The sequence below is a fragment of the Aspergillus thermomutatus genome (assembly GCF_002237265.1).
Source record: "Aspergillus thermomutatus strain HMR AF 39 chromosome Unknown NODE_53, whole genome shotgun sequence".
Lineage (NCBI taxonomy): Eukaryota > Fungi > Ascomycota > Eurotiomycetes > Eurotiales > Aspergillaceae > Aspergillus > Aspergillus thermomutatus.
The window spans coordinates 50009-77228 of NW_020798102.1; the positions used below are offsets into that span (position 1 = coordinate 50009).

General features: G+C 50.0%; 10 protein-coding genes across 10 annotated transcripts; 7 read left to right on the forward strand and 3 right to left on the reverse strand.

The window, feature by feature from the left end:
* Positions 1-204: 204 nt before the first annotated feature.
* Positions 205-1129, forward strand: CDV56_105770 (uncharacterized protein; the record flags this gene model as incomplete). Its single annotated transcript, XM_026759389.1, has 3 exons — positions 205-327; positions 395-671; positions 753-1129. 3 exons carry the CDS (start codon positions 205-207, stop codon positions 1127-1129), a joined length of 777 nt encoding a protein of 258 aa, XP_026615959.1.
* Positions 1130-1499: 370 nt separating this feature from the next.
* CDV56_105853 (putative telomere length regulator protein (Rif1)) lies at positions 1500-7008 on the reverse strand (the record flags this gene model as incomplete). The annotated part of the gene is made up of 3 exons (XM_026759472.1): positions 1500-3686; positions 3741-3995; positions 4048-7008. The coding sequence occupies 3 exons, from the start codon at positions 7006-7008 to the stop codon at positions 1500-1502; spliced, it is 5403 nt and encodes a 1800-aa protein (XP_026615960.1).
* Positions 7009-8095: 1087 nt separating this feature from the next.
* CDV56_106303 (synembryn) lies at positions 8096-9541 on the forward strand (the record flags this gene model as incomplete). The annotated part of the gene is made up of 5 exons (XM_026759922.1): positions 8096-8110; positions 8166-8324; positions 8379-8498; positions 8546-9390; positions 9442-9541. The coding sequence occupies 5 exons, from the start codon at positions 8096-8098 to the stop codon at positions 9539-9541; spliced, it is 1239 nt and encodes a 412-aa protein (XP_026615961.1).
* Positions 9542-10045: 504 nt separating this feature from the next.
* Positions 10046-10756, forward strand: CDV56_106417 (polysaccharide biosynthesis domain-containing protein; the record flags this gene model as incomplete). Its single annotated transcript, XM_026760036.1, has 5 exons — positions 10046-10090; positions 10163-10187; positions 10246-10530; positions 10596-10632; positions 10687-10756. The coding sequence occupies 5 exons, from the start codon at positions 10046-10048 to the stop codon at positions 10754-10756; spliced, it is 462 nt and encodes a 153-aa protein (XP_026615962.1).
* Positions 10757-11623: 867 nt separating this feature from the next.
* CDV56_106522 (ABC transporter ATP-binding protein) lies at positions 11624-15860 on the forward strand (the record flags this gene model as incomplete). Its single annotated transcript, XM_026760141.1, has 5 exons — positions 11624-12006; positions 12066-12729; positions 12790-14737; positions 14788-14907; positions 14974-15860. 5 exons carry the CDS (start codon positions 11624-11626, stop codon positions 15858-15860), a joined length of 4002 nt encoding a protein of 1333 aa, XP_026615963.1.
* Positions 15861-15896: 36 nt separating this feature from the next.
* Positions 15897-16888, reverse strand: CDV56_106771 (dienelactone hydrolase family protein; the record flags this gene model as incomplete). Its single annotated transcript, XM_026760390.1, has 3 exons — positions 15897-16410; positions 16465-16546; positions 16630-16888. 3 exons carry the CDS (start codon positions 16886-16888, stop codon positions 15897-15899), a joined length of 855 nt encoding a protein of 284 aa, XP_026615964.1.
* Positions 16889-18362: 1474 nt separating this feature from the next.
* On the forward strand, positions 18363-19719 carry CDV56_106903 (uncharacterized protein; the record flags this gene model as incomplete). The annotated part of the gene is made up of 2 exons (XM_026760522.1): positions 18363-18470; positions 18538-19719. The coding sequence occupies 2 exons, from the start codon at positions 18363-18365 to the stop codon at positions 19717-19719; spliced, it is 1290 nt and encodes a 429-aa protein (XP_026615965.1).
* An 890-nt stretch (positions 19720-20609) lies between these two features.
* On the forward strand, positions 20610-23702 carry CDV56_107024 (uncharacterized protein; the record flags this gene model as incomplete). The annotated part of the gene is made up of 3 exons (XM_026760643.1): positions 20610-21822; positions 21879-22591; positions 22647-23702. 3 exons carry the CDS (start codon positions 20610-20612, stop codon positions 23700-23702), a joined length of 2982 nt encoding a protein of 993 aa, XP_026615966.1.
* An 851-nt stretch (positions 23703-24553) lies between these two features.
* ARO8 (3-deoxy-7-phosphoheptulonate synthase class II) lies at positions 24554-26289 on the reverse strand (the record flags this gene model as incomplete). The annotated part of the gene is made up of 6 exons (XM_026760827.1): positions 24554-25643; positions 25711-25762; positions 25830-25904; positions 25962-26025; positions 26094-26203; positions 26268-26289. 6 exons carry the CDS (start codon positions 26287-26289, stop codon positions 24554-24556), a joined length of 1413 nt encoding a protein of 470 aa, XP_026615967.1.
* A 448-nt stretch (positions 26290-26737) lies between these two features.
* CDV56_107308 (huntingtin-interacting protein K) lies at positions 26738-27214 on the forward strand (the record flags this gene model as incomplete). The annotated part of the gene is made up of 2 exons (XM_026760927.1): positions 26738-27034; positions 27107-27214. The coding sequence occupies 2 exons, from the start codon at positions 26738-26740 to the stop codon at positions 27212-27214; spliced, it is 405 nt and encodes a 134-aa protein (XP_026615968.1).
* Between the last annotated feature and the right edge of the window lie 6 nt (positions 27215-27220).

Here is a 27220-nt window from a genome sequence, read left to right on the forward strand (position 1 = left end):
AGCAACCGGGTAGAGTGCCTACAAAGGCAACCTCTGTATCAAGATGAGGTACTGAAGCAACTTAGGGCCCAGCTACGCTGTTCCTCGACTTTACAATTATCGGTATCATAATGTTCGATGTTGTTGAATATGCTTGCTACCCTGACCATACCATTCTCGTGCTCGTAGATGTTCCCGATCTATGCTTTAGGGGAGCTCGCTGTCATGTACCCCGTCTCCTCGACCCGCTTCATCGACTTACCATGGGACTTTGCTCAGGGCTGGAACTACGTTAGACCCCTGGAGCTTACTGTTGCTGGTCTCACAAACAACTACTGCCAGGTCGATGTGAGTGTGGGCGTGTGGATCACTTGTTCCTCATTTAATCATCATAGTAAATACCTTCGGATCCCAGGGCTATGAAGAGGAGTTCTGGACTTCGGTGCTGAAGCCCGGCGCCATCGTCGTCTTCATGATCATCGCTCTGATCTTGGTGGCGGCGGAGGCCTTGAACGAGGCAAGTACAGTGGGTATTGGGGAGCGCGAACCTGGTACAGACCTGGTGCATTTCGCTACGGCTTCCGGGGCTTCTGCTCTGTGTTCATCGCCGCTGCCTTCTCGTTTAGCGGAACCGGACTGGTCGGACTCGCGGCCACCGAGTCCAGAATCCATCCAAGTCTCTACCGGACACTGTAAGACAGGTTTTCTGGCGAATCACTTTGTAAGCTTACAATCACCTATACTTCATGGCACTATCTAACACACGATCATAGATTTTTACGTTCTCGGCCTCACCTTCGTCGGCCTCTTCATCCGCTCATACGGCAAGCGACTCCTCGGCGCCGACACCCTAATCGACGCCAACGTCTCGCCTTTCGTCCTCATCGCCCTCAACACAGGCCTATGGAGCGCATGGAAGTACCGCGGGTGCACACCCAGATTGGTGTTGATTCTGGCCGGCACCAGGTCGACTGGGATGTTATCCGAGCTGAGAGGGAACGACTGGCGGCTATGCCGGCCTGGACTCGGGTGCTGCATATGCCCTTCTAGCTCGAGGGAAATATCTGGGCCCCTTTGTGTGCCTCCGATCGACTATTTGTGGCGGGACCGCAGTAAAGTTGGTGATGCATTGCTGTTTAGGGTATCCTAAGGTGGACCGTAGTATATATCATGTCCCTGCTCAACTCAGCCCAGGATAACGTAGGAATGTACAAATACTGATTTGATACAAAGGAGACGAAATTTTGTTCACCTCGTCCAGGCCTTCATACATCTTGAACGATCACTTGCCTGAAAACAGAGCAATGAATGAAATTCTATTTATACTACGCAATGTCCAGTCCATTTTTCCCAATCCCTGAAGACCACACTCAGACAAACCAAACCTGGAAAACTGACCGAGAGAAACATTGCAATAGCAGTTTTCCTCCAGACGGCTATTGCCAAAACGGGAAAAGAAAGGAGGATGGTAGATACAAAAAGAGACAAAAATGGAACGCCAGCGCTATGCAAATAGGAAATTACTCGGTATGTCTTCTCAGTGCTTCGTGCACTTCCACTCGAATGTCGAATAGGAGATCGTCGATCTCTTTCAAGCCGGATAGATTCAGGGTGGTCGATTTGACATCATCAAGTACCCTTCGTAGAGAGGATATTACGCCTTCTTGGCCGACAGTGTCGGCCAAGGTATCTGTCTGGACGGAATGGGAAATCAAGTTTTTGTCCTCGAGCGCATGATCATTGGCATCAGCGTTTGTCTGAGCAGCGTCGACTTGAGCATGATCGTCTGTGGTGTCTGGCTCGGCCGGTGAGTCTGCTTCAGCCATCTCAGTATCAGCGGAGTCCCCAGTACTTGGCTGTTCTGACGCCCCAGGTGTAATCATCTCTGGAAGATTGCTGCCATGAACAGATGTTTCCTGTGTCAACTCCTGGGTCTGAGTCAGATTCTGATCAGAAATTCCTGCTGAAGGTGTTCCCGTCACAGAATCAGACGTAATGGCCTCTACCTTTCTAAGAGAAGAGCTTCCAGAGACAAGCTCTTTGTTCTTGGTCTGTCTCCGTGAGCGGGCAGTACGTGGCGACTGCCTCCGAGACGGACTTTCTTCCGCGATGGCCGGTGCTGCATGGCCTCCTAGGCGGGACGACCTCCGCTTTTGAGGTGAAATCTCAGTGACCCCTGAGACTTGAACTGGATCGAGACTTGATGCAATCTGTTCTTGCGATGTACCTTGCTCCTTGGACGGTTCCAAGGGATCCGAATTGACTTCGGCTGGAATCTCACTCTCACTCTTGGACTGACGCTTGCGTCTCTTTGCAACAGACTCGGCTGGCGAAGACTTTGGGTTCTGCGATGATGCAGTGGTCATGGATCTCGTGGCACGAGTGCTCATCGGTTCTTGGACCTCGACAGCGGATGGTGCCTTGACAGATGACAACCTTGAAGACCGACGTCGCTCCCGAGTAGAAGGTGTTTCAGCAGCGTCAACTTCCTTAGCCTCCCGTTTCCTTTTTCTTGTCGCTTGTTGTTTAGGAGGTTCTGAAGGTGCTTCGCTTTTAGGCTCCTCGTTCATATTCCCTGCAGACTCCAAGTCTTGTTCCAGTTGAGACGCAACCTGAGTCTCCATGTCATCGCTGAATGAGTCTGCAATGCAGTTCAACTTTGTCGGCATTTCCTCGTGATTTACATTGCCTTCCATGATCTCTTGGCCTATCTTGGGCGCAGACTCGGGGACGTGGACACTCTCTAAAATCCCCGACTTGCCATTGTCAAGTAGTTCTGGTACAGAATCCGCTTCCTCACGTGCTATAGGTGTTGCAGGCTCTAAAATGGCAGGCACTTCCGCGATCTGCGGTTTGTCCGTAGAAGAACGAAGACGGCGTTTGAGAGGCTTTTCTGATTGACCAGGCTCATCGTGCTCCGCTTTTCTGAGATCAGTATGCTCGGATGTGACATTATTGGCCGTCGTCTTCTCATAAGTCGGAACTGCACAGATATTCTCTTTCTCCCTGAGACTCATATTCTCGTTCTCTGTGTCTGGAGGCATTTGAGGGGGATATGAAGCGATTGTTTTGTTGCGTGAGTTTGGACTAAGCGACCTTATTCCTGGAGGCGAGGAGGGAGGATCGATATCCATACAAGAATCCATAACTTCTGTCGCTAGCGATGAGGGATTGGTTGAGCCGACCACCTGCATCCTGCCTCTAGTGCCAGGGGTAGGGGAAGAACCGAAGAAGCCATCCTCGTTCTCTGCTGCAACTGCTGGAAACGTAGGTGTCCGAGGAGAATGTGTACTCATGTCTGGGTTGCGTAGTTGACGCGCATGCGGCGGGGTAATGAATCCCAGTTCTCTCGGAGTTTGCACGGGGGGTGAAGACGAACGAATGTTGTCTATTATAGAGAACACGTCATTGGCCTTGATAGAATCTTTACTGCCGGTTGTGAAAGGATCCGACTCAATCCCGATAGTAGATCCAACATGTCTGTCCTTGAAGGGCGGCGAGGACTGCCGTCTAATGACATCTGGATTTCGACTCAACGGCAATGCCGTAACCTCTTGCTCATTTGTGACAGGCGACGAATGGAAGCTGGGAGAACGAGAATGTTCATATGTGTCATCTAGGATGTACGAAATGCGAGACTTGATTGACATATCTACCGGCTCGAGTGGCACCGCTGCTGGTGAGACGGAACTGGTGCGTACGCTGCCCTTGAAGAAATTTAGTCCATGGCACAATTTCAGACAGACTGCTGGAGTGCATACCTGTGTATTACCAGCTCGATGAACAGCTTGGAGCTGAAGCAGTTTCCCCAGGGCGCGAGAGATAACCTTAGAATATTCCAGGCCCCCCTGCGATCCGAAGGTAGAATTCCAGAATTCTAAGAATCTCTTGGCAATTGATGTATGAGAGGATTCGAGCCCCACACCGATAATGAATTCGAATCTGTGTAGACACGAGGCGTCATGGGGGGAAGAAGTTTGCAAAATATTGATGACAGCTGACGACAAAGCACGGCACTAAACCCAAGTTAGTATGCTTCTAAAAAGCCCCCTTGCTTAGTACACGTACAGCTGTAAGAATCCTGCTTTCAACGCCACTCTCGATATTGAGTTTGCGTGCCTCATCTCTGAGCCAAAGCGCAAGGGATTCTTGGAGGTTTTCAAGTAATTTCCGTCGAAATGACAGGATCCCGGAGCCTAGAAAGGATGTCAAAGACTCTATAAAATCCGCGACACCGCTGGTCTTCGAGGGATCGAACGTCGAGTAAGATTCTTGGAGTGTGCGATCCACCAACTTTACCAATCGATGTGGAAAAAATATGTCGTTTTTGGAAGTATTTGAAAGGGCCTCGCCTTTCTTCGCAACCGAATCGCTCTGATGACAGTATGGGATGGATAGTGACTGGGTGAAGAGTGACGACAAGGGAAGATAGGTATTCCGAGCGTCAATTGTCATCATACATTCAGCTAAAGGTTCCAAAGCCATCGATGCAATGGCCCGGTCCCCTTTCTCGGTCCTCATGACACGAACTAGGGCATCAAGAAGCTGATTCCATGTCGGGAAAACAGTGGAAAACTTGAGTCCTGTAGAGAGGATTTTGACAACATTTTCGTAATCACGAATCACGGAACCATCACGTTCCCGCGCAGATTCAAGGGGGAAAGACCTTAGAGACTCTGCAGCCAGCTGCGCGGTTGAATTCCACACGATCTGAGCAAAGTTATGAACGCCAAAGTCAAATTCAGTATCATCCGGATACAGCCGCGCGCATTGCTGAAGAAGTTCCAGACGGGAGCCTCGGGATGCCCTACCATTGCAAGCAGCCTCAAGTGTATCACCAACCAGACGCAAGTAGGAGGGTGTAGGTTCTGGAACCCCAGGCACGTCACTTATGAATCGGAGAAGATGCAGGATGGGGCTGTCCAGGTTAGTGTTTGCTCGCAAAGGATGATGCGTAGGCGTATTAGCAGCCTGGAAAGTCTGATCGGCTGTCTTCAGGAGAAGTTTCTCAGTAAATGGGATGCCTCCGAGAGAAAAGATCATGGTAGTGGACAGAAACCGAAAACGATCAAAGAAAGGATCCATTGAGTCGTTATCGAGAGCGTTCAGCGAGGAAGGACCGGCATTCCAGAGCCGTTGGAGAAGTCCAAGCACGCTGGCAACAGCTTGCATGGATTCGGGGGATGGCGTGATCTCTTTGCTTGAGGCATAGGACAAAGCTTGAGACAGGCTGACCCAGGCAGCAGCGATATTCGAGTTATCCAGATCATCAGCCCAAAGCGAGGATTTCAAGATGGCTTCGAAGACATTCAGGATGATCGTGATTCTTGACCTCACCCATCTGCAGTCGATGGAAGGCAGCTCCTCAGGTTCGAGTTTCGTGCTCTCGTTGACTTTGTTCTCGGTCCATATTTTGGCTTGTGGGCTCCAAAGTAGGTTGGAAAGAGCGTGGCAGAATCGATCGTTCAAGTTAGGAAATGAGGCAAATACGTTCGAGGGACCAGTAACATATTCTTCCCAGACAACATCAAGGTGTTGGAACGTTGCAGACGGACGAAATGCGTAGTATAATAGGTTGTGGTAGCTGCACAAAGCTAATTGTCCGGGCTGTGCTCCATATCGTTCTTGCTTCTTCCGCTCAAACTGGGACATGATGGGTTTGCTTAGCATTCTCAGCATTGACCGACTCGTCGCGTCGCTAGGGTTGACAACGTAGACAAATCGGTTCCAGCCAAGGATAGCCTGAGCTTTGATAGATGATTCACTGCAGTTGAAGCATCTCTGCAGCACAAGGACCCATTCTTTAAAATGCTCCCATTGGTCGATACTGAGCCTTTTGCTTCTCAAAAGTAAGACTATGATGCTCCAAACCTGGGGTACATGTACGCCACTTTCGACATTTGCCATCATCCGTGACATTCGCTCGCATATTTCCGATACTAATTTTCTGCCATTGTCCAGAGGACGATCGAATAGGTCACGAATACTTTTCGATAAAGTGGGATTCGGACCGCAAATCATCGAAGTTTGAAAGCCCAAAGAAATGGCCTTAAGCCTTGTATCTTTGACATGATGGAGAAGACCGGAGATCAGATGCTCTACCCAAAGGACTGACTGGGAAACAAAAACCGACTTAGACTGAGTGAGAAGGCGCTGATAAATGCTTAAACGCTGAAAGACTATCGCATTTCCATTCACACGGCTGGTAATGTCTTCGAGTACGGTAAGTAGACGGATGATCCGCGCGTTTGTCATGATTTTTGAATGGAAGTTTTGTGTGGACAGTATGGACATATAGTGCGTCAATATCGATTTGGGCGCTTTCGCGCTGTCAAGGGAGTTGATGGAGTGCTCCACAACGAAGACCTTGAAGTCGTCTGACAGTTGCGCAGCTATTTCGATGTTCCATGAGAGCGCAGCGGCTAACTTGAGAGCTTGAATGACAAGATTTGTGCCCAGAGGCGCTCCATTTTCAAGATCTGTGCTAAGATCTCGTTGTATGAACTGGGTAATGAGACCAAGTTTCTGCCCGATTTCTTGCTCACCGGGAAGCCCTTCGTAAGCCCTCAGGGCCCCAAAGAACTGCATATAAGCATCCAGTCTGGAACTTATCGACTCCCCAGCCAATTGTTGTGTGATCGACTCGAGCAGCATGGCGAAAGATTCGGGAGTGCAAGGTGCAATGTCGGTTGTTTCGATCGAAGGATTCGCATTTGTCGTCTTCAGAATCGATTTTGTAGGTTTGCATTCATTCGAAGGGGGCAACGCTTTCAGTTCTGACTTCAATTTGAGAGCAGAATTTGTAAAAGACGGAGGTTTGATGTACTTGGTCCATGGCGAGAAGTTCACCCGCTTGGATTGTCGAGTAGACGGAGCACCAGCGGAACTGTTCGCGGCGAAAGGAGAATCGACGGGAGTCTGTACGACGATAGGAGAATCTTCTGTTCGATCTTTCTCAGACAGCGTACGAGAACCTGTCCTAGGTGGAGTGGGGGGACGAGCAGACAGAGGGCCGACAACCTCCACCATATTTCAAAAGACCGAAAGATCAAGGAGATGAGGACAGGAACGGTAAGAGAACAAGAAGCATCGCGATCTGGTCAAGCTACAAAACACAGACCAAGCTGATCATGCCAATCCCTGCGAAAGATGTTCAGCAGCAGCTCCCAGCGCCTTGATGCCCTCTGCGATCTGTTTCAGTGGTAGATCGCTCCTAGGGCCGCGCCAAGCCTGGGTGTCAAGTCGAAGAGACGCGCTTCAAATCTGTGATCGCGACGTGTGGCTGAGGCACGCGTAAAGTGGTGGCTGCAGATGTGGTGCCTGAGGCACCAAGGCAATCCGCTCTTCAAGCCTTACCAGACGGTGATGTCGAGGGTAGGTGGAGATTATATACGTGTCTTGAGATTGACATCCAGCAGTTGTTAGGACAATTTGAGACGGCTACGTGCCTTCTGGAGACCTACTTATTATTATCCCTGTACTGATGAAAAGAAAATTTTTGTGGCTAAGTAGAATCGACTGACTACTCCATACGAAGTACTATGTGTGGGGTTGTGGTTTTATCCACCATACTATTCATTGTTTCAACTAGCCGCATCTCTTTACCCCATTTCTTTCACTCCCTTAGGTGACCTAAGGTATTTATCTCACTCGGTTTTCTTCAAACAGTAGTCCTGATCTACTCTTTAATCTGTGATGTTCTGTGGATTGTGATTGTCGTCAGCGGTCGTTATCCTGTTTGGATCTCTGGTACGAGATCAGGCTTGCAGGGGGTTTTCTCGGAGGGCATACGGAGCTCAGCTCGATTGATAAAGACCCACCAGTCGTCGGCATAAAGTCGAGGTTCATGATGGCAGGTATGTCTCGATAATCTCATTCAGAGGAAAAGTACCAGAATATAGCCACTGACCAATACAGACAAATCGAAAGAGGTAACAGAAATTTTGAGTTCTCTTGAGAATGATCTCAATGACAGATCTCTCACATCTGCCCGTAAGTTGTACAAAGGTAGCCATCAGACCGGTCATTCTGACTTTGCGGACTGCCTGGCGCAGAAAGGGTTGAGAAACTCCTTCGGTTAAGAGAACATGGCACAAGCCCAAGCAATGCAGGCCCCATGTATTCAGAGCGGGTAAGGACGGCTCATAACACTCTCACAATGCGTACGTTTCTAACTCTGACCATAGGGAATGAAAGTGCTGGGTAGATATGGCGTTGAGGGAGAGACGCCGGGTGTGCGTCGCGCGGCGCTGCGTTGCGTCGCAAACGCCCTTCTCCTGGACGACAAAATGCGTCAGATTTTCGTGGACATAGGCTATGGAAGTAAATTAGCAGAGATGCTCAAGGTATGACCGCAATCTAACTCATTTTTCCGGGCAAGCTGAGACAGGAATTTCCAGTGCGATAACTCGGAAGATGAGATGGTGATCAGCCGTATACTGTTCATATCTACATATGACACTACCATGGACTACGAGCAGCTTATCAAGAATCACTCACTGGGTGATAATGTCAACTATGTGAGTCCACTGACTTTATTTTCGATGCATTCTACTGACAAGTGTAGCAAATAATTCGGCATGCAAAGCAATTTCCCAAGTCTGGCAAAAAGCCGTTGGCCCAGATCGACGAGCTGGCACTTATCGACACGCTGAAATTGATATTCAACGTCTCAAAGGTCTACCCAGATCTTTCTGCAACCTTCTCCCCTTCAATTCCTTATATCTTCAAGATCATTAGCCGCATTGACATTCCACCTAAACCTCTGGATGGCTTATTGGGCTATCTTCTCAACTGCCTGTCAACTCTCGATCTCGAGAACAAGAAGGGGGGGCACTTCGAGAGCAGCCCCTTATTCCCCACATTCAACCAAAATTGCAATGTTGACAAGCTCATCAACATTCTGGATCAAGCGGTATCTGCATATGACGCCCAGGACCTCGCAACGAAGGCCATCCCACTTCTCCACTCCCTTGTGACCATCTACGAAGTGGCACCTGATGGGCCCCGTAAATACATGCAGTGGCTCCTCTTGCCGGAAGACAGTGATAGGAAACAACCAATCGGAACATCAGATACGCTCTCTTCCAAGCTGCTGCGACTGTCAACCACACCATACCAGAATTTGAAAATCGCCATCTCCGAGCTCATGTTCGTTCTCTCAGGCAAAGACGCAGAGAATCTGACCAAAAACATCGGATACGGATTCGCCGCCGGACTACTAGCCTCTCGTGGTATTGAGATACCACAATCTGCGAGTGAAGCTTTCGCAACCAATTCGAATGGCTTTAACCCAGAGCTTAACCCTATCACCGGTCAACGATGGGATGCCGAGAAACAGGACACGGGCCCGCCAATGTCCAGAGAGGAGAAAGAAAGGGAAGCAGAGAGGTTATTCGTGCTTTTTGAGAGGTAAAAAAAGTTCCTACATCATTGAGTTCATATCGCTAATCCTAATTGCAGAGCCAGAGCTACCGGGGTTTTGAATGTAGAAAATCCTGTCAGACAGGCTGTTGAGACTGGACGGTTCGAAGAGTTACCTGACTCTGATGACAGTGATTAATGCGACACCTCTGAGCTATTAATTTTGCATTTCTGCCATACCAGCCTTTTAATTCAATCTAACTAACATTCATTGTCACCGTGTCGCACTACTGCTATGTTCCTCACTTTAAGCACAGGTCGCGCCTCTGTCATTACTTCTGCCAATGAGTGATGTGATTTGATCAGAGCATTACAAGCTCCATTTACCTTCTTGAAAAGGATAAAATGCAATTTGTTCAGACTTTAGACATATTATTACAGATTTGTTGCATGATCTTCAGGAACAATCTACTATCATCCACTATCTTCTGGGATAGCGGATGACGTACGAGCCGAGCCTGGCGGGGTCGGGGGCACCATGCAAAAATCTCCGCCCAAGAAATAAGATCGCGGGGCAAACTTATCATCAAAAATTTTCGCAAAACATATTTAACGCCGACTCAAGATCCCTCCATCTATACCCCAATTTGTTACACCATTTACATCATTGGAATATACTACCGGAAGCTACAATAACTACAAAATGTCGAAGCCATTTGACCCAGAGACGGCGGAGAACCTGGAGGATGTAAGCTCATGTTGAGACCTCGTGCATCTCGGCCAGCAATGTGATGATAACAGATGCTAATCATGACTTCAGATGGAGAAGCAGTTCGCAGTGAAGGGTCAGTATCCGTCAGCTGATTGAGACCCCTATTCATGCTTACTTTTTCTCCGATGTAGCTGTCGAACACTTGATGACATACTGGGCGATTCTCGAGAAGGTCCGCGGTTCGCAGCTCAGATTAACAAAGATGGACGACGATATCTACGAGCACTTCAAGAAGGAATTTCCCGACTTCGACCCTGCTGCGCCCATTGACGAGGATAATATGAAGAGCAAAGAGGGCAAGGAAAAGTGGCGGAAATTCATAAACGAGTACGAGAAGAAAATTAGCGACTACAACTTCGGAACTATGCTCAGAACCAGTCCCGGTGTCGAGTATGAGCAAGACACAACCATTTTCGGTAAGTTGCTACTCTGTGGCTAATTCGTCTGGCAAGGCGCGAATAGCTGCTAACCGTCGCTGAAGCAATGCGTATGCAGTTCTACGCTATCGAGATTGCTCGGTAAGTCACTGCGCGCCATCGCAGATTTACCCGCATAAATTTTGACGAGTCCAGAAACCGGGCCGGTCTCAATGACTGGATCTACGAGAGGGCGCATCCGGAAGAGAAGAAGGCCAGCTCGTAAGACCGCCTTAGATTTCTTTGTTCTGGTCCTTGCAGGACTGCCAATCGGAAAGAGTTGGCGGCGCCACGAAGTGTCGAAGTTCTCGAGATCACCTTGCCAGCGACGTAGCGTCAAAAGCGCTCCTCAGCCACTGCTTCCTTGATTGTTATCGGTCGCTCAAGTTCACCTTCTCCGGGATTTCCCCTTTGATGAGCAGTCCGAAGGGCTAGGGACAGGTCGCTTCTACTTCGCTCTACAATCCTTGAGTCACGTTAGAGCGATAACCTACTCAAACATCGCTTCGACTGGCTGTCACTCTCCCAAGCGGCTATTCAGAAAGCGATGAATCCGTGTGCCGTTCGCAAAACAACGCAGTACTATTAGAGACATGCATTTACTCGATATGACCTTTGAGCGCAGTTATGGGATTCCACTTATGTACATAAATTTCTGGATGCATAATCTGACTCGTGTTGCGCACCAAGTATCACGTGACCCTTTGTCTTTCGCAAGCGAAGAACAATGTTAACGACTGAGCCGTCAACTTCCTTTGTTTCTTTGATTTGAAATGACTGCTTCAATATTACCGCATTTAGTATCGAGGCAAAGAATACTTAGAATAATGAAAAGAAGACCCGTAATGCTTCACATTGATGGCATGGAGACACTGAAGCGTCCCGGCTTGTGTCCTCTTCGTCTGTTCAAATATTTTTCCTACTTCATGTATCATTTTCGCTATAATGCTCTTCTCTCACACTTCTCATCTCATCCGAAATTGCTGAAAAGACTTGGTGGAGGACGATCCCGACCAGGCTCTACAAGATGACATCTGCCTTGTCAATATCATTCCCCAGTCTCAGACGCATATTGCACTGGAGATGGAGCTGGATGTCATTATTTGGCTTTACCACCAAGAAGCATGTGCCCACTTTGAGTCTCGCGACGGTGTTCGCTCTCCTTGCTAGCTCTGTTACGCCTATATTCGCCATCCTTCTGGGTGACATTTTCAACTCGTTCACATCGTTCGGCAGTGGTGATATTAGTGGAGACGATCTGCTCCGGAAGGTAGCGAGACACGGCATCGCGCTTTCAGGCTTAGGCATCGCTAGCTGGGTACTCAATGGAGCGTACTTCAGTCTCTTCATCGTTTTTGGGGAGCTACAAGTCTCGAACGCTCGCACTAGGCTCTTTGAAGAACTGCTGGGAAGGGACCAGGAATGGTTCGAAACTCAGAAGGATGGCACCAAAGCTTTCTTCTCTTACCTTCAAGCGTAAGTCATCTCCCTGATGCCTATCTATGTTATACTATATTTTCTTACCTCCATCACAGCCAAATCTCCGAACTGCAGATAGCAACCTCGCAGCCGTTAGGGCTCGTCATGCAATACGCGTTCAGAACTATCATTGCGCTGGGATTGGCATTCTATACCTCGTGGAGTCTTGCATTCATTACGCTAGCCGGAATCCCAGTTTTCTCAGGGGTTGTTGCCTTTCTTTCTTCTCGAATCAAGCCGAGAATCGAAGCACAGCAGGTCGAACTTACCCACGCGTCAAAAGTTGCCAATAACGCTGCGAGTTTGATTGATACAGTCAAATGTCTCAACGGACAGGCATTCGAGCTTCGCAATTTTACACTCAAAATAAATAGTGCTGCCGCTCACTATCTCAAACAAGCACACCTCAACTCCCTACAGATAGCAGTCATACGATTCATGACGTTCGGCATGTTTATTCAAGGGTTTTGGTATGGTACTGCTCTAACGACATCTGGGAAACTCACCGCTGGCGAAGTCCTGAGAACATTCTGGGCCTGCTTGACGGCAGCTCAGTCGATCGAGCTAGTCTTGCCGCAAGTAATAGTGATGGAGAAAGGCAAGGTTGCAGCGGCAATGTTGAAGGATCTTCTGAACGGCCGAAGAGTGGAAAGACACCCCGAGGGATTGAAAGGAGCTTCATACCCACGATATTGTGACGGTGATATCGAAGTGTGCAATGTAAGTTTTTCCAATTGACAATTACTGCCGAATTTTCTAACTTTTCAATCCTTTCTTTAGCTGTCTTTTACGTACTCGTCTCAGCCCGAAAGGCCCATTTTGAAGTCAGTCAGCTTCTTCTTCCCAGCCGGTGAGACGACTTTTGTGATTGGAGAAAGTGGATCTGGAAAGAGTACACTCGGACAATTACTTGCACGATTATATAGGCCCACCTCAGGCGAGATACTACTTGATGGCAACTCAATGCAGACTCTCAGCATCAATTGGATCAGGAACAACATCACACTTGTCGAGCAACGAAGTGTCCTTTTCAACGAGTCCGTTTTGACCAACATTGCCTTTGGCCGTCGAGCACACGAGACAGTGACGAAGGAAGACGTGCGCGAATGCATTGATTTGGCAATGCTCAAGGACACTATTGACGGCTTGCCAAATGGTCTTGACACGTGCGTTGGTCCCGGAGGAAGCTTCTTGAGTGGTGGTCAGAGACAGAGAGTGGCGATTGCACGAGCCAGATTAAGGGACACTCCGATTCTCATCATGGACGAACCCACGAGCGCGCTGGATGGCATAAACCGCACAGCAGTGATGAAAGCGATACGGAAATGGCGCAGAGGGAAGACGACGATTATTATCACACACGATATGTCACACATCACGGACCAGGATTATGTTTACGTCCTCGAGCATGGCTCGGTTGTGCAATCAGGATACCGGCATGAGCTAGAAAATAGCCCAGCAAAGGAGAAGTACTTTTCTTTCGGCGACAAGCAAATCTCTCCAGAAAATCTTCCAAAGCCGGATGTCCCCTACACCAGTGACGAGACGGAGGTAGTCGATGTTCCAAATACTATCTGCCCAAGTAACTTTGAGCTTCCGAAATACGAAGAAACATCAATTCTGTCAAGGAAAATTCCTTCTGAATTTGAGAACGATCACAGGTTCGATCGCAGAATCGAAGAAATGCAGGATTCCGCCGGAGTGAGTAACATGGTCAAGATGCAGGCGACGTCCCAAGCAGAAGAGATCTCATTACCTGACGGAGTTGCTATACCGATGCGTGAACTAAGTACGGCGCAGTCACGCAGATCATTCATATCTGCTAATCAACTTCAATTTCATCGTACTTCTCTGACTCTCCCTGTTCCTCAAGCAGAAGCAACAAATTATCGGCAGTCTGTCAAACGGCCTCAGCCCGCAAGAGGGAACACTCCACCTTCTGAGCAGCAGCGTCTCCCAATAAGCCATATCATGCGGACATTGGTGCCCAGCCTCACCATGAGACAGCGATTGCTGCTGCTGCTCGGGATCATGTCTGCCCTGGTGGATGCTTCTGCAACACCTGTTTTCTCTTACTGCCTCTCTCAGCTCTTCCAGTCATTCTACGACACGAGAGTCAGCTCCTTGAGATGGGCGCTGGCTGTTCTAGGTGTCGCCATAATTGATGGGACTGCGTCTTACTTCATGCATTATATCTTGGAAGCATCTGGCCAGGCCTGGGTTGATCAGCTTCGCAAGGAGGCATTCAATCGAGTGTTGGACCAGCCTCGGCAGTGGTTTGATGAAGAAGGCAATTCAGCCTCCAGAATCACTGCTTGTCTTGATCAAAACGGGGAAGATATGCGGAACCTGGTAGGCCGTTTCGGCGGCTACGTCCTGGTAGCTGTGGCAATTACTGTGACGGCAGTCGTTTGGTGTCTAGTCGTCTGCTGGAAGCTCACCCTGGTGGCGCTGTCTTGCGGTCCAGTCATTTATGCGATAACCAGGGGATTTGAAGGAACCAGTGGACTATGGCAGGGGCGATGCAATGAAGTGGGCAGGAATGCATCCGACGTATTCGTCGAGACATTCTCAGAAATACGTACTGTGAGGACCCTGACGCTCGAGCCGTTCTTTCACAAGAAATACTTGAAGGCGGCGTCAAAATGCATGAAAATGTGCCTCAAGAGAGCGTGCTATACTGGGATTTTGTTCGGCCTCGTAGAGTCCACAATAATCTTCGTGAGTGGTGAGTAGGCACCTCCCTCCTGCCATTGACTGTTCTAAGAGACTATGCAGGTTTGATTTTTTACTACGGAGCGCTTCTCGCATCGTCCGGATATACGGTTGAAAATGTGATGACCGTCTTCTCGATGCTTTTATTTAGCATCGGATATGCGAGCACGGTACTTTCATGGAGTAAGTCTTGTCGATTCCTTACCCTGCATACAAAATCTCGCCTGTAAGATTGCTAATTTCTCTCAGTTCCACAAATCAGTGCTTCTCAAGACATGGCCACTCAGCTGCTACGTCTGGCGAACCTTCCTATCGGGAAATCCCATGAATATAATGGTGACAGACGCCCTCTGAAGGCGACACCGGTGAAAATTCGGAGTCTGACCTTTCGATATCCGTCACGGCCCGACGCTCCCGTTCTCCGAGACGTGACTCTCGCTATTGCTGAGAATTCTTGTACAGCAATTGTAGGTGGCTCTGGATCAGGAAAATCGACCATAGCATCGTTGATTCTTTCCCTCTACGAAACACCGCTGTCCAGACACGGCGCGCCAACCATCTCAATCGGAGGTCTGGATATCCGACATTTGCACACGCCATCACTCCGTTCCCTGGTATCAATTGTCTCACAGCAGCCTACGATATTCCCGGGCACCATACGTCATAATATCTGTTACGGCTTGAGTGACGAGTCCCCCCTCCGGGAGTTACACAGAGTTCGTGCTGCAGCTCAAGCTGCGGGCATCGATGACTTCATCGTGTCACTTCCCAACGGCTATTCAACTGCCATTGGGGACGGTGGCGTGGGCCTGTCCGGCGGACAGGCGCAGCGATTGGTGATTGCGCGAGCTCTTGTACGCCGGCCGCAGGTGCTGATCCTGGACGAGGCTACTTCGAGCCTTGATCCGGAGAGTGCAAAGGTGATTCGGCAGACAGTGCAGAGGCTGGTTTTGGCTCGATCAGGCCTTACTGTGATGATCATTACACATGCCAGAGAAATGATGGAGATTGCGGATAATATCGTCGTTCTTCAACAGGGGTATATTGTGGAACAGGGTCCTTACGATGTTCTTGCCAGGCGGCCCCATGGGAAATTGAAAGCTTTGATAGAGGACAGAGAGGGCGTTGACTCGTAGTCCAACAGCTCGCCCTTTCAAAAGTCATAACAAGTCTTATTGCACATTAGCGAAGTGGCGATTGAACCAATCCAGAGCCTGATCTTCTGCCTCAATAGCCTGCTTTTCTGCATCTTCCAGAACATGGTCTGCCCGCACGCAGAACCCATGACCAGCCCCATGGTAAACCCTCACGTCACCAACCCCATCCTTACTCTCCATAATGTTCTTGATCTGCTCAATCTGCGGCATTTTCACGGCCATATCCAATTCCCCCAACGCAAAACTAACGGGGATCTTTATCTTCTCAATATCCCCGGGGATGTTCAAGAGGCTAGGATGTCCCGTGAAGCCAGCATTGATCAACGGTTTGCCGTCTACTTCAGCTCCGTGAGCCAGAGTGACGGTGTGCTTGCCTCCCCAGCAGAAACCGGCTGCTCCGACGGGGAGCTGGGCGCCTTCGTTCTGGCGGACAGCGGCGAAGAATGACTTGACGATGGGCCAGGATTTGCCGGGCCGGTTGAAGTACATGAATGGGAGCATGGAGTACATCGCGCAGCCGATGTAATAGCTGTTTGACCGCCTCAACATTCTCGGACATATATTTGGCAGGAAAGAGACTTACGGTTTGAAAAGCCAGTCGTAGAGGGTATCGGTTTTGAACAGATCCCGCATGACACTTATAGCCCACACGGGGCACGAGTGTCCTATTCAGAGTGAGCATAGAGTCAAATTCTATTTTCCCATCTCTACTAGCACCAAAATATCTCCTGAATGCTCTGGTTCTCACCATTCATGAAATCCGGGAGATAAACTTTATACCTCCCCTTCTGGGCATAATGATCCGCCAGTATCCGATTATTGACAAACTCCCAGCCGAATGCATCGGGAATGATGATGATAATCCCCCTGATTGCTGCTGCTGCTGAGTGACCCGTAGGCTCCGGCGCTGGCGATGCAACGTAGACGTCGAGTCCGTGCAATTTAGTCACCTGGCCCTGTGGCTCACTGGAGTGTACATGGCCGCTGAAGCAATCGGGGCAGGACATGGATTTATTCTGCAGATGATTAAGTTATTAATTATTGCTTGTTTTTCTGATAGAGTCGATGGATATCAGAAGAATGATGAGATCTACACGCAGGCTGGGATTATGTGTTTCTGTGTTTGCGGGGACGATTGATCTGATAGCATGTGACACTGATAATGTCCTTATGCAAATCCCGTTAGTGCAACCTTAATTTTCAGGCTGCGAGGCTGGTAGCTTCGTCGTCTCCAAGCAGGAAAAGGTTGAGCTGCATGATCATCATGTTTCCTGCTGTGAGATTAATATTCCTACACGAAGATGATTATTTCCCCGCTGATAAGATAATGATTGCTTCGTGGTTAATGCTACTGAAACAGGCCGATTACTCTTGTCCGCTGCGGTTACAGTGGGGTGGCTTTACAAGAGTCCGTGGCATGCAAGGAGATTTGGATGAAGCTTGTCAACGCACACGGAGTATCTAGATACTTTGCGGCCAATGCGGACAATCCGGAGCCAAAGAATTGTCTTGATCTATCTCGACTTGTATGAATATTCCGGTTCTTCCGAGACCACCAGAAGAACCATGGGATAGCTTGGGACGAATCATGGATGGGTCCTTGAGACTCAGAGAGAGTTCGGTACAATTCTAAAAATGGATCTTAGGCTGCGTTGAGAAATGATAGTCGCCAGTCAATTGTGAAACCCACGAGCTCGGCAAGGAGTGGACTGTGGCGGGTGCCTTTGCGGATGGGTACTTTGATGGCAATGACCATGGTATAGCTGCTAGACTACCATGATTAAGAACCAGTGTCCCTGATTGATGTCTAAATTATGGAGCTGGACAGGCACTGCACTGCGTAAGCCATAGATATACATTGTTAAAACAGGACAAATTAAGGCATACCTCTCTAATACTGCCAATTTATCTGCCTTCCGCCTTCAATCTCACCAGCCACCCTGTGCAGTACTAATACTAAAGGGATCTTCCTTTTCAGCCCATTCATGACAGCCTCTGATTAGCTTGCTCTGCTTTAAGGCAATGATTCTGCTGTTAGATCGTTATCCTACTAAGATCTACTCCATATTCCAGCCAAAATCATCACAGATTCCACCATAATACAGGCCCTTTTCTTTGCTTTGTCTCTTGTCTCTTGTCTCCTCTCACCTCCTTCTCTTCATGCCTATCTGCACTGTCCATGTCCCTAATCATGGATTTAGTGATTGTTGATACTATCTTCCTAATCTATACCATTGTTCTGTGATGATCTGTTGCGTTTTGTTAGCTTCTATTCTATATATAACCTCTTATCTGCGCCGAGACTTGCCTTCACTGTCTGGGAGCAGTGTCTCTGCTGTCTCTTCAGCGAAGTGTTCTTCGCTCTGACCTCTGTTCCTCTTGACATCTCTTTTGCTAACAACAAAGACGTCAAGATTCGTTCTGGAAGGAACTTGAAAGGAGACGCTACTTTCTCAATACCTGACGGATCGGGCGGCTGTGATGTATATCCCACCCCAGGTTCGTGGGCTCATGGCCCGTCAAGATGGCGGCAACACCGGCCCTGACAACAAAAACCAAGGCTCTGATAGAAACATTATGTTTGTCTTTGTGAGTGCCCATTCTTGTGTTTATATTGATCTAATACTTGCTGTCAGCTAATTGTTTGAATTTCTAGATCGCCCTGGGCATTGTCCTCGTGCTCGTCCTGCTCGTTGCCTCCTACTTTGGCCTGAAATATTTGCGGCGGAAGGGCTGCTCCCCGAAATACCTCCCAGGAAAATACTTGAAAGACAAATGGAACCGTTGGAACCCTGGAAAGTTCTATGACCCAGTCTCAAGTGGCTTTCGAAGCGGATCTGCTACGGGTGCTGAAGGCACGGAAATGACGACCGCGAGAACAACCAATCCCGTCCGTCGAGATGCTTCCATTCGCTCCGTGGTCACTCTTCCTGCCTATTCTGCAAATCCCAAGCCTGAGGAACAGGTCATCGCGCGTGAAGGCGAGCGTGACGGGATGGACACCGTCATTGAATTTCCCGAGACCGCTGAAGAAGAAGAGGCTCGCCGGGAGGAGCTCATGGCATCGCTGTACGAAATCCGTCAGCGCCGGCGCGAGGAACTAGCAGAACGTGAGGCTAGGCGACAGGCGCGGCGTGAAGCTCGTGAGCGTGGAGACCGTGCCCAGCTAGAGATTTTACGGGAACAGGATCGACTTCGTGCTCGCCAACGTGCAAGAAGTCATTCGTCCACCAATGCCAGCAACAGTGCCACCAACCTCGCTACGGCGTTAGCCGAGAGCCAGACTCGTGGTCGCGGCAGGCGGATTGCCAGCGTCAGCTACGCGGACGTGGGCTACGTTCGTCACGATGGATCACGGGTCCGAGCAACTTCACACGATTCCGATCGTCGCCCCCTGCTGTCGAATGGCCCTTCCGGCAGTTTCGATGCTTCTAACAGGTCTTCTATGGTCGATATCCCAAGCATTCACTCGCGAGGAGAGTCATACTCATCCGGCTCCACTGGTCCTGTTGATTCGGGTGCCTTGACTCGAGTGCACTCCGAAGCACATTCCATCGTCTCTACCCTTCCATCCACTCCAGGCGGCGAGGAGGGCGATGTTGGTGCTCTCGCCATCCCCCCTCCGGAGTACGATCATCTGGACTGGGGAGAAGCCCCTCCGTATCAAAGCCCCGTCACCGAAAGGAACGAACAAGCCGCACATTCCCAGGAGCTGATAGTTGTACCTACAATTCATATTGATGCAGCAAGCCCTGTCAGCGACAATTTCCCGGCGACCGCTCCTCGTGCGTCCAGAGAGCAGCACGATTCGACTCCAGATTCTGCTGAAACTCACTAGAGCTTTGCAGTTCACACTGGTTTCGCGACCGACCTCTCTTCCTAACCTACTACCTACAGCTTGGATGTGTGCAGCGTTCATTGCGTCTTGCATTCATTTTATCTCCTGCATCGGACGGCGGGTTCACGTGCATGACTAACGACGATTCATCATTTCTCTCATAACGGCTCTGAGAGGAACTCTAAATAGCACGGCGTTTGGAGCTTCATCGGGAAATATCTCTTTTATCTGTTCTCATCTGTTTTTTCTGCGTTTCTCTCCTGATGCCTTATCTCAACATGTACATTGAGTTGATATTGCTGCTGCTCGAGGAGTTGATAGCACGCAGTTTGAAGACGAATGGAAATAGTCAATTACATAAATGCCTACTTTGCCTTCAATCCACCCGAATCCAAAAGTATGAGAAAAATAGCGAAGTGTAAATACTTGCAGCACCATTTTGGTCGTTGTCCGGAGTACTCCGTACACTGTACAGTTGGTATACTAAGGCGGTCACTCCGACGGCAGCTCCACCTGGCCGAGTAAACAAATCAACAACTCCCCCAGCCTCCTCTTTTCCCGTCCCGCAGAGTTTCAAAGCTGACTTCTGATCATCCATCGCATCATTTTGCGATTGATGCAAATAATTCGACTCTATCTAATTGCATTACTCTTCTATAAACTCAGTTGGGGTACCCGTATCCCAATTGTCATTATTGCTTCGCGTGGACGCTCGTGGCCGCCGACGCGCTTTACCTAAACAACCCAGCGATTACCTATCACCTCTTGGAAGTTATAACATCAATCCTAGTTTAAACACAAGCATTCATGTCTGAAGTCAATTGAGCTTCCAACTGACTTGTATCGCTACATTCGCTTTTGAAACAAGACGCGTCATAACTTTGACCACCATGTCGCGCGAGAATACCAGACGCTCCGAAGCCACGACACACAGCTTCGCGTCTTTTGGCTCCGATTTCGACCCAGAGCATGAAGCCCTCGCGTCTACGAAACACTTTGAGAACAGTCCCAAATTACCCGAGATGAAAGGCAGCGCCAGGAAACAAATCAACAACTTTGAGGACGAAGAGCCCGACTACGCCATTGATACCTCTGCATTGGAACGCGCCTTCCCTGAATTCTCCCCCGTGGGCACCTCCGAAGATGACACCGAAGAAAGCATATCGGTCGAAGCTGGACGGGGCCTTAACAAGCCGACGCGTCGGCTCGATGACTCGCGAAACTCCATGATGAGTATAGAAAATAGTGTGCGCTCGTCCTCGCCAGCCGTCAGACTCGATTATCCTGCCTCGCATACGCCTCAGAAACCGGCCATGCGCGTTTCCTCAAGAAGGACCGCCAGCGAGAGTCTACGAAAAGATGCTCAGCTGAGACAGGCCAGTCTTGCCCACAAGGAAAATCGCGACCCTCTTTCGTCCAAAACAACCCGCAAGGACCAGCGACGGACATTGTCTGAAATGCACGCGAAGGTCCGCGATTCATACGATGGTTCCTTCATTGCCGATGAGAGACCTCAGCCTGTGGCAACCAGTACGCGTGCGACTCGCTTCGGAAACGTCAACCTTTCCCATCAGATAGCAGACGCGGTGGAGAGAGCGTCACAGGAGGCTTACGCTAAGGAAATGCGTCGGGGGAAGTTACCCAGCAACCTGCGCAACGGGTCCGGCAATGGTGCTGGCGACACGGGCACAATGCAGTCTTTTCTTCTTCCTGATCTTCCCAATTTGTCGGAGTTGGTCTCGGGTGTCTACGAAGACGGCACACCGGTTTATACGCGTCAGAGCCGAGCTAGGGCAACACGATTTGTTTCTCCTCCGAATGACGGTGCTGATGTGTCCATGACTCGTGAACATATCCCCCTCGACGCTATTCCCATCCCAGAAGATGAAAAGGCCCTCTTTGTTTCTCTGAGACTTCTCCAGGATAAAGTGTCGGAGCTCGAAAGGGCAAAGTCGGATGCGGAGAGAAAAATTGATGAAATGCGACAGGAAAATGCGGCTTTGAAGGCTGGCCGGTCCCACCGCAAGGACAAACATGGCCGTTCTCGCGTGTATGAATCCGAAGACGATGACCACAGAAGAGACGTGGGGTCTCATTATCAGAGTGAGTTACCTTACCGCTACAGTTTGAGAATCTCAAGATGCTAACGATTACTTCAGAAGTCGAAGCTTCGAACCTGGCTTTGCAAAACCAATTGGATATCGTTGAGCGGAGGGCGCAGATGAGCGAGGCGGCGCTGAAGAAGTTGAACCGTGAGAGAGACATGGCTGTTTCCCAGTTGGGAATAGCCTATCTCGAGTCTCGAGATCTGAAAAGCGAGAATGAGAGCTTACGACAAGAGAATGCTGAACTTAAGGAACAGCTGGCTAAATTTGTCTCGCTGGCCTCAAAGACTCACGAGGATACTGGTCGTTCAGAAGCAACATCCGCGGCGGAAGCAAGCGTTGAAGACAGCCAGGTCGACACGCAGCGAAGTGAGAACATGAGTCGGGCCACCAAAGATCTTACCAGTAAGAGTACAAGATCGAAGAGGGCCGGCCGTGTGGAAGACTCTCGCACAAAGATCTCGAAACAGGTCGACAAGGAGATCTCTCGTCTCGAGAAAGAGCGAGCTGATGAAGCTCTTTTCACGATTGATCTGCCAAGAACCAGGCCCTCGAGCTCCCGAGCCGAGAGATCCCAGAATCAGAAGCAAACAGGCAACACGAAAGCGAAGAAGCAGCCAAACACAGGAAAGCAGCGGGTGAAAAGGGTAATTGTGGAAGAAGTCGAAGTCACTGAGCCTTTGGATTCAGCCACTGAAGACGCCACGGGTCATACCAGGAAATCCTCTGCCACAGAGCAAGAGTTGACGTTGCTGAGCTTTGTTGACGTGAGTTTGTTGTTACTCTGTTTACCATTGTCCGTCACTAATGTGATCGCCACAGGAACGTGAAATCGCTCAGCTGCGAAAGACTCTAGAAGAAGAACGACTCGCGCGTAGACGGCGACAGTCGATCTCGACCAAAATTCAAAATTCAGATGAGACGGCAAACTCTACCCGTCAAAGCGTATCAAAATCGGTTGCGCCTCGCAAGTCCTCCCTGAAGGAGAGTAAAACCCCGATAGCGAGACCTGCCTCGGCAATGGGTGATCTGACGGCCACATCGAAAGTCAGCATGGCTGAGGCAGACAGTAATCTTTCCGTGCCCATTGAGCGCCCGAGACGGCATTCGGATCACTCCGTCATCTCCACCGTTCAGCGAAGACGTCGCCATAACATTGACGACGTGACGTCTGCTTTCATCCTGCCGGACATCACTCTCCGCCATGCTGATTTGGCAGCTGAGGACCCAAGCCGACTGCCCCAGGCTACACAAAAGGCCCTGGACAGTGCTACACAGCATGATGGCAAGAACTGCACGGTCTGCAAGCGCTGCATTCCTGGTGACTCGCAATGCGACCACACTCATGAGACTGTGAAGATCCCAAAACCTGTACCTGTTTCGGAGCGCATGCCTGAGCCTTCTGTGTACAATGAGGAGCCTACGTTGCGCCCTGCGCAACCTCCGGGTGTTGCTCTCGCGACGGTGCTCAAGGCATTGGAGGATGAACTCTCCCATCTGAAAATGCAGCTTGTAACCTATCAAGGGGCCTATAACAAGCTGGATGCCTCGTTGAGCAAACGTCAGAGGAAATCGTTGGCCGCCAAGATTGAAAAGCTTCTCAAGGACATCGACATGAAAGCTGATCAAATCTATGCGCTCTACGATGTTCTCGAAGGCCAGAAACAGAACGGACACGAGATGACTGAGCAAGAAATGGAAGTCACCCTTCAGTCCATTGGGATCGACACTGCTGCCGCCACAAGGGCAGCGGACGTGACCGCTACCACAGATAAATCCTCCCACAAAAACAACGATACTGACTTGGAAGATGATGAGGAGCTACCATGGGAGGGCATTGAGAGCACAATGGATGTCACAGGCAGAATTGGAAACTAGTTTTGGTCAAGGGCTCAGAATTTCTTCTCTCATTTCTCATCTATTCTCCTTTTCATTCCCTATTGATCTACCTTTCCCTTCGACTTTCTCATGCTCTCTCGCACGGATTTCGGTTCAGGTTTCCGACTGACCTCTTGGAGGTGTATGTCCCTGGTCCTTGAGAACTATGCGCCGGGCTGAGACGACTTTGCTGTGTTTCCTGAGACGAGTATGTCCGCTGATAGACTCGGCGTCTGACTGTCGTCGAAGCAGGGACTGGGAACGTCTATGGTTACTTGAGATCGGCTTAGCAATGTCGACTGATCAGAAATGAACTGTCCGCTGCTTGGCCTTGATCTCGTAGCTTTCGACCTCCTTTCCATTCCTCTTTTTCCTTTTCTTTTTTTCCAGTGTGGGTTTAGCTTGTGAAAGGTGTCCTGGTGGCGTTCACGAGTGTGTTCTATTTAATCCTTTTAGCATTTGGGTTAGGGATTTGGTTAGCTGTGCTTTCAATGGCTCAATGAAATGCACCTATTCGTTATATACTGTCTTCAGCTGCATTATGTGCTCGTAGGAGCACAACCTCTTAAGTCATGAAGAGCTCACTCATGGTAGTGTGGCGACAAACAACAGAGGTAAGAGCATGTGCCATATAATCAACTAATCATGAAATCCCGAAATTTGCAACTAGGGTTCATTTCAATGCAGTTGCGCAGATATGACTTTTGAAGACCCCGAAATATAATCCCGAAACCAGGTATGAAGCGTCAACCAAAATCAACCATATCAAGTGGTGCGAACCAGAGTAGGAGATCATATTTGCGTCGCACATCCAATGCGCTATATATCTGATAACTGTGCAGCAATAGAGCTTAGATCGAGTTCATCCCCTCCGCATCGTCCATCTCGCGGTAGAACCCCGCGACCAGAAACGCGAGTTCCAGCGCCTGCTTCTCGTTCAGGCGCGGATCACAGAACGTCGTGTACCGCTCACCCAGCCCTTCCTCGGTCAGCCCGCCCGCGCCGCCGACGCACTCCGTGACAGCCTCGCCGGTCAGCTCGAGGTGCATGCCGCCGAGGAACGAGCCTGCGGAGCGGTGGATCTCGAGCGCCTGCCGCAGCTCGGAGAGGATGTCGCTGAAGTGCCGTGTTTTCACGCCGGTCGGGGTGGTCTGCGTGTTGCCGTGCATGGGGTCGCATTGCCAGACGGGGAGGTGGCCGGAGCGTTGGACGGCGGCGATGTGGGCGGGGAGGTGCTCGGCGATCTTGGCGGCGCCGTAGCGGGAGATCAGGGTTACCTTGCCGATTTCGCGGGTGGGGTTGACGACGTCGAGGAGGCGGACGAGGTCGTCGGGGGTCATGCTGGGGCCGATCTTGATGCCGATGGGGTTGGCGATGCCGCGGAAGAATTCGACGTGGGCGCCGTCGAGTTGGCGCGTGCGGTCGCCGATCCAGAGGAAGTGTGCTGAGGTGGCGTAGTAGCTTTGCAGGGGGGTGCTAGTCGTAGAGGTAGAGGAGGTTGAGGTTGTGGTGGGCTGGAGAGTCGTGGTATGTGGGTTGCGGAGGAGGCGGGTGAGACTCTGCTCGTATTCGAGGAGAAGACCCTCGTGGCTGGTGAAGATGTCGACGGTCTCGACGCCTCGATCTGTGTCGATTCCGACAGTGTGCATGAAGCGCAGCGCGTCCTTGACCCGGCTAACTATGCGCTCGTACTTCTCCTTGATGGAGGGCGTGATGACGTGACCGAGTCCCCAGTCCAGTGGGGAATGGAGATCCGCAAGACCAGACGAGAGCGAGGCGCGCATGTAGTTGAGCGTGGCGGCGGAGTGGAAGTACGCCGAGACAAGCCGTGACGGATCTGGCCTGCGAGACTCTGCGGTGGCAGCGAAGCCGTTGATGTTGTCACCACGGAACGAGGGCATCTCAACGCCGTTGACCACCTCCATAGGGCTTGATCGGGGCCTGACTCTGTCAGCAACACAAGGAATGGATGAGCTGAAGGATAGTCTCCCAAAGTTAGGCAACTCACTTGGCAAATTGCCCGGCTATACGTGCGATTCGCACAACAGGTTTGTTTGCGCCTGGCCGTCATTAGTACGTGTCGATAGATGACAGAAGGCGCAAATGTACCCCAAATCAAAATCAAACTCATCTGCAGAAGCAATTTGAGTTTCGCTTCTACCATATCCTGATTGCAGTAATCAAACAGCTCGGCGCAATCCCCTGCGAGCAACACAGCGGTTAGAGATTGATATCAAAGATTCAGGCAGGACTATGTACCTCCTTGCAGAACAAAAGCTTTGCCCAAGGCAACATTTCGCAAGCTCTTTTTCAGATTCAGAATCTGACATTCGACAGTTAGCTTCACATTTTTTGCTGGCCAGGATTGAAGTAGGACAAGTTACGCCGTACCTCCTGCGTTGTGACAAGCGGGGGAAGCTTCTGGAGCTTGTTCAGAGCTGCTTGTACTCCCTCCGTATCGTCATAGACGACATCTTGCTTGATGGGTTTCGTAGCCCAAGCTGATAGACACGATTCAGCAGCTGCTCATGCAATTGCTGCTTCTTTGAGGGGTAAATGACTTACAGCTTGGAGTCCAGTCCTCCATGGTGGGGGTTAACGATCGACGCTATTTGCTTCGCAGTGAGTATAAACAAGCTTGTTTAAGCTTCTTGGTATCAGATCAGATGGTGGATTGACTAAGGTATTAAGTCTCGATCCAAAAGAGCCAAGCAGTTAAGAATGACAAATGCAAGCAAGTGATCACTTCCTGTCACAGTCACAGTCACAGTCACACAAAGAATGCCCGCAAAGTGCCTGCAAGGAGGAAAAAAAGAAACATGCGGTTATTCACGGCCTGAGTCATCAACTTATCCTCACTAGTCCAGACTGAGTAAGGCGCCTCGTTATCGTAATCTGCCGCTTTCTTATCGCGTCATCCGTGCGGAGTAAGAGACGCTGTTTGGAGTCTAACAACCGACCGACTCCGTCACATCATCTTACTCTCAACTGATCCTCCATCATATAAATCTATACCCTCAATAGCCGCATTGAAGATGTCAGATTCTCTCCCCTCCGCATCCCATGACCCCGACTCTATCGAGCGACATCCCCCCGCCCACGCCGAAGACCGAAAAGCCGCCGCGGCGCTTTCCTCCCTGCACACCAATGACATCGGCGCGGAACCAGGCAATAAGTCTTCGTCCGCTGATCAGGAGGCACTGGGGAAAGCGATGAGCAGGTTGGAGATTGCGGCGGGTACGGATGCGGCGGCCAAGACGGTAGACGCCAAGAAGACAGAAGTAGTGACGAAGAAGGCTGTGAAGGTTTCGGCGGAGGATGTGAATTTATTAGTGCGTTACCCTTGCCTTTCATAGAACCTTATGCTGGGGGATTGGGTGTATGGCGGTGCTAATGTCCTGCAGGTACAGGAGTTGGACTTGAGTAAGATCAAGGCGACGGAGTTGCTGAAGGCGCACGATGGTGATGCGAGGAAAGCAATCAGGGCCTTCATTAGCCCTGTTGGAGCGTGACGTGCT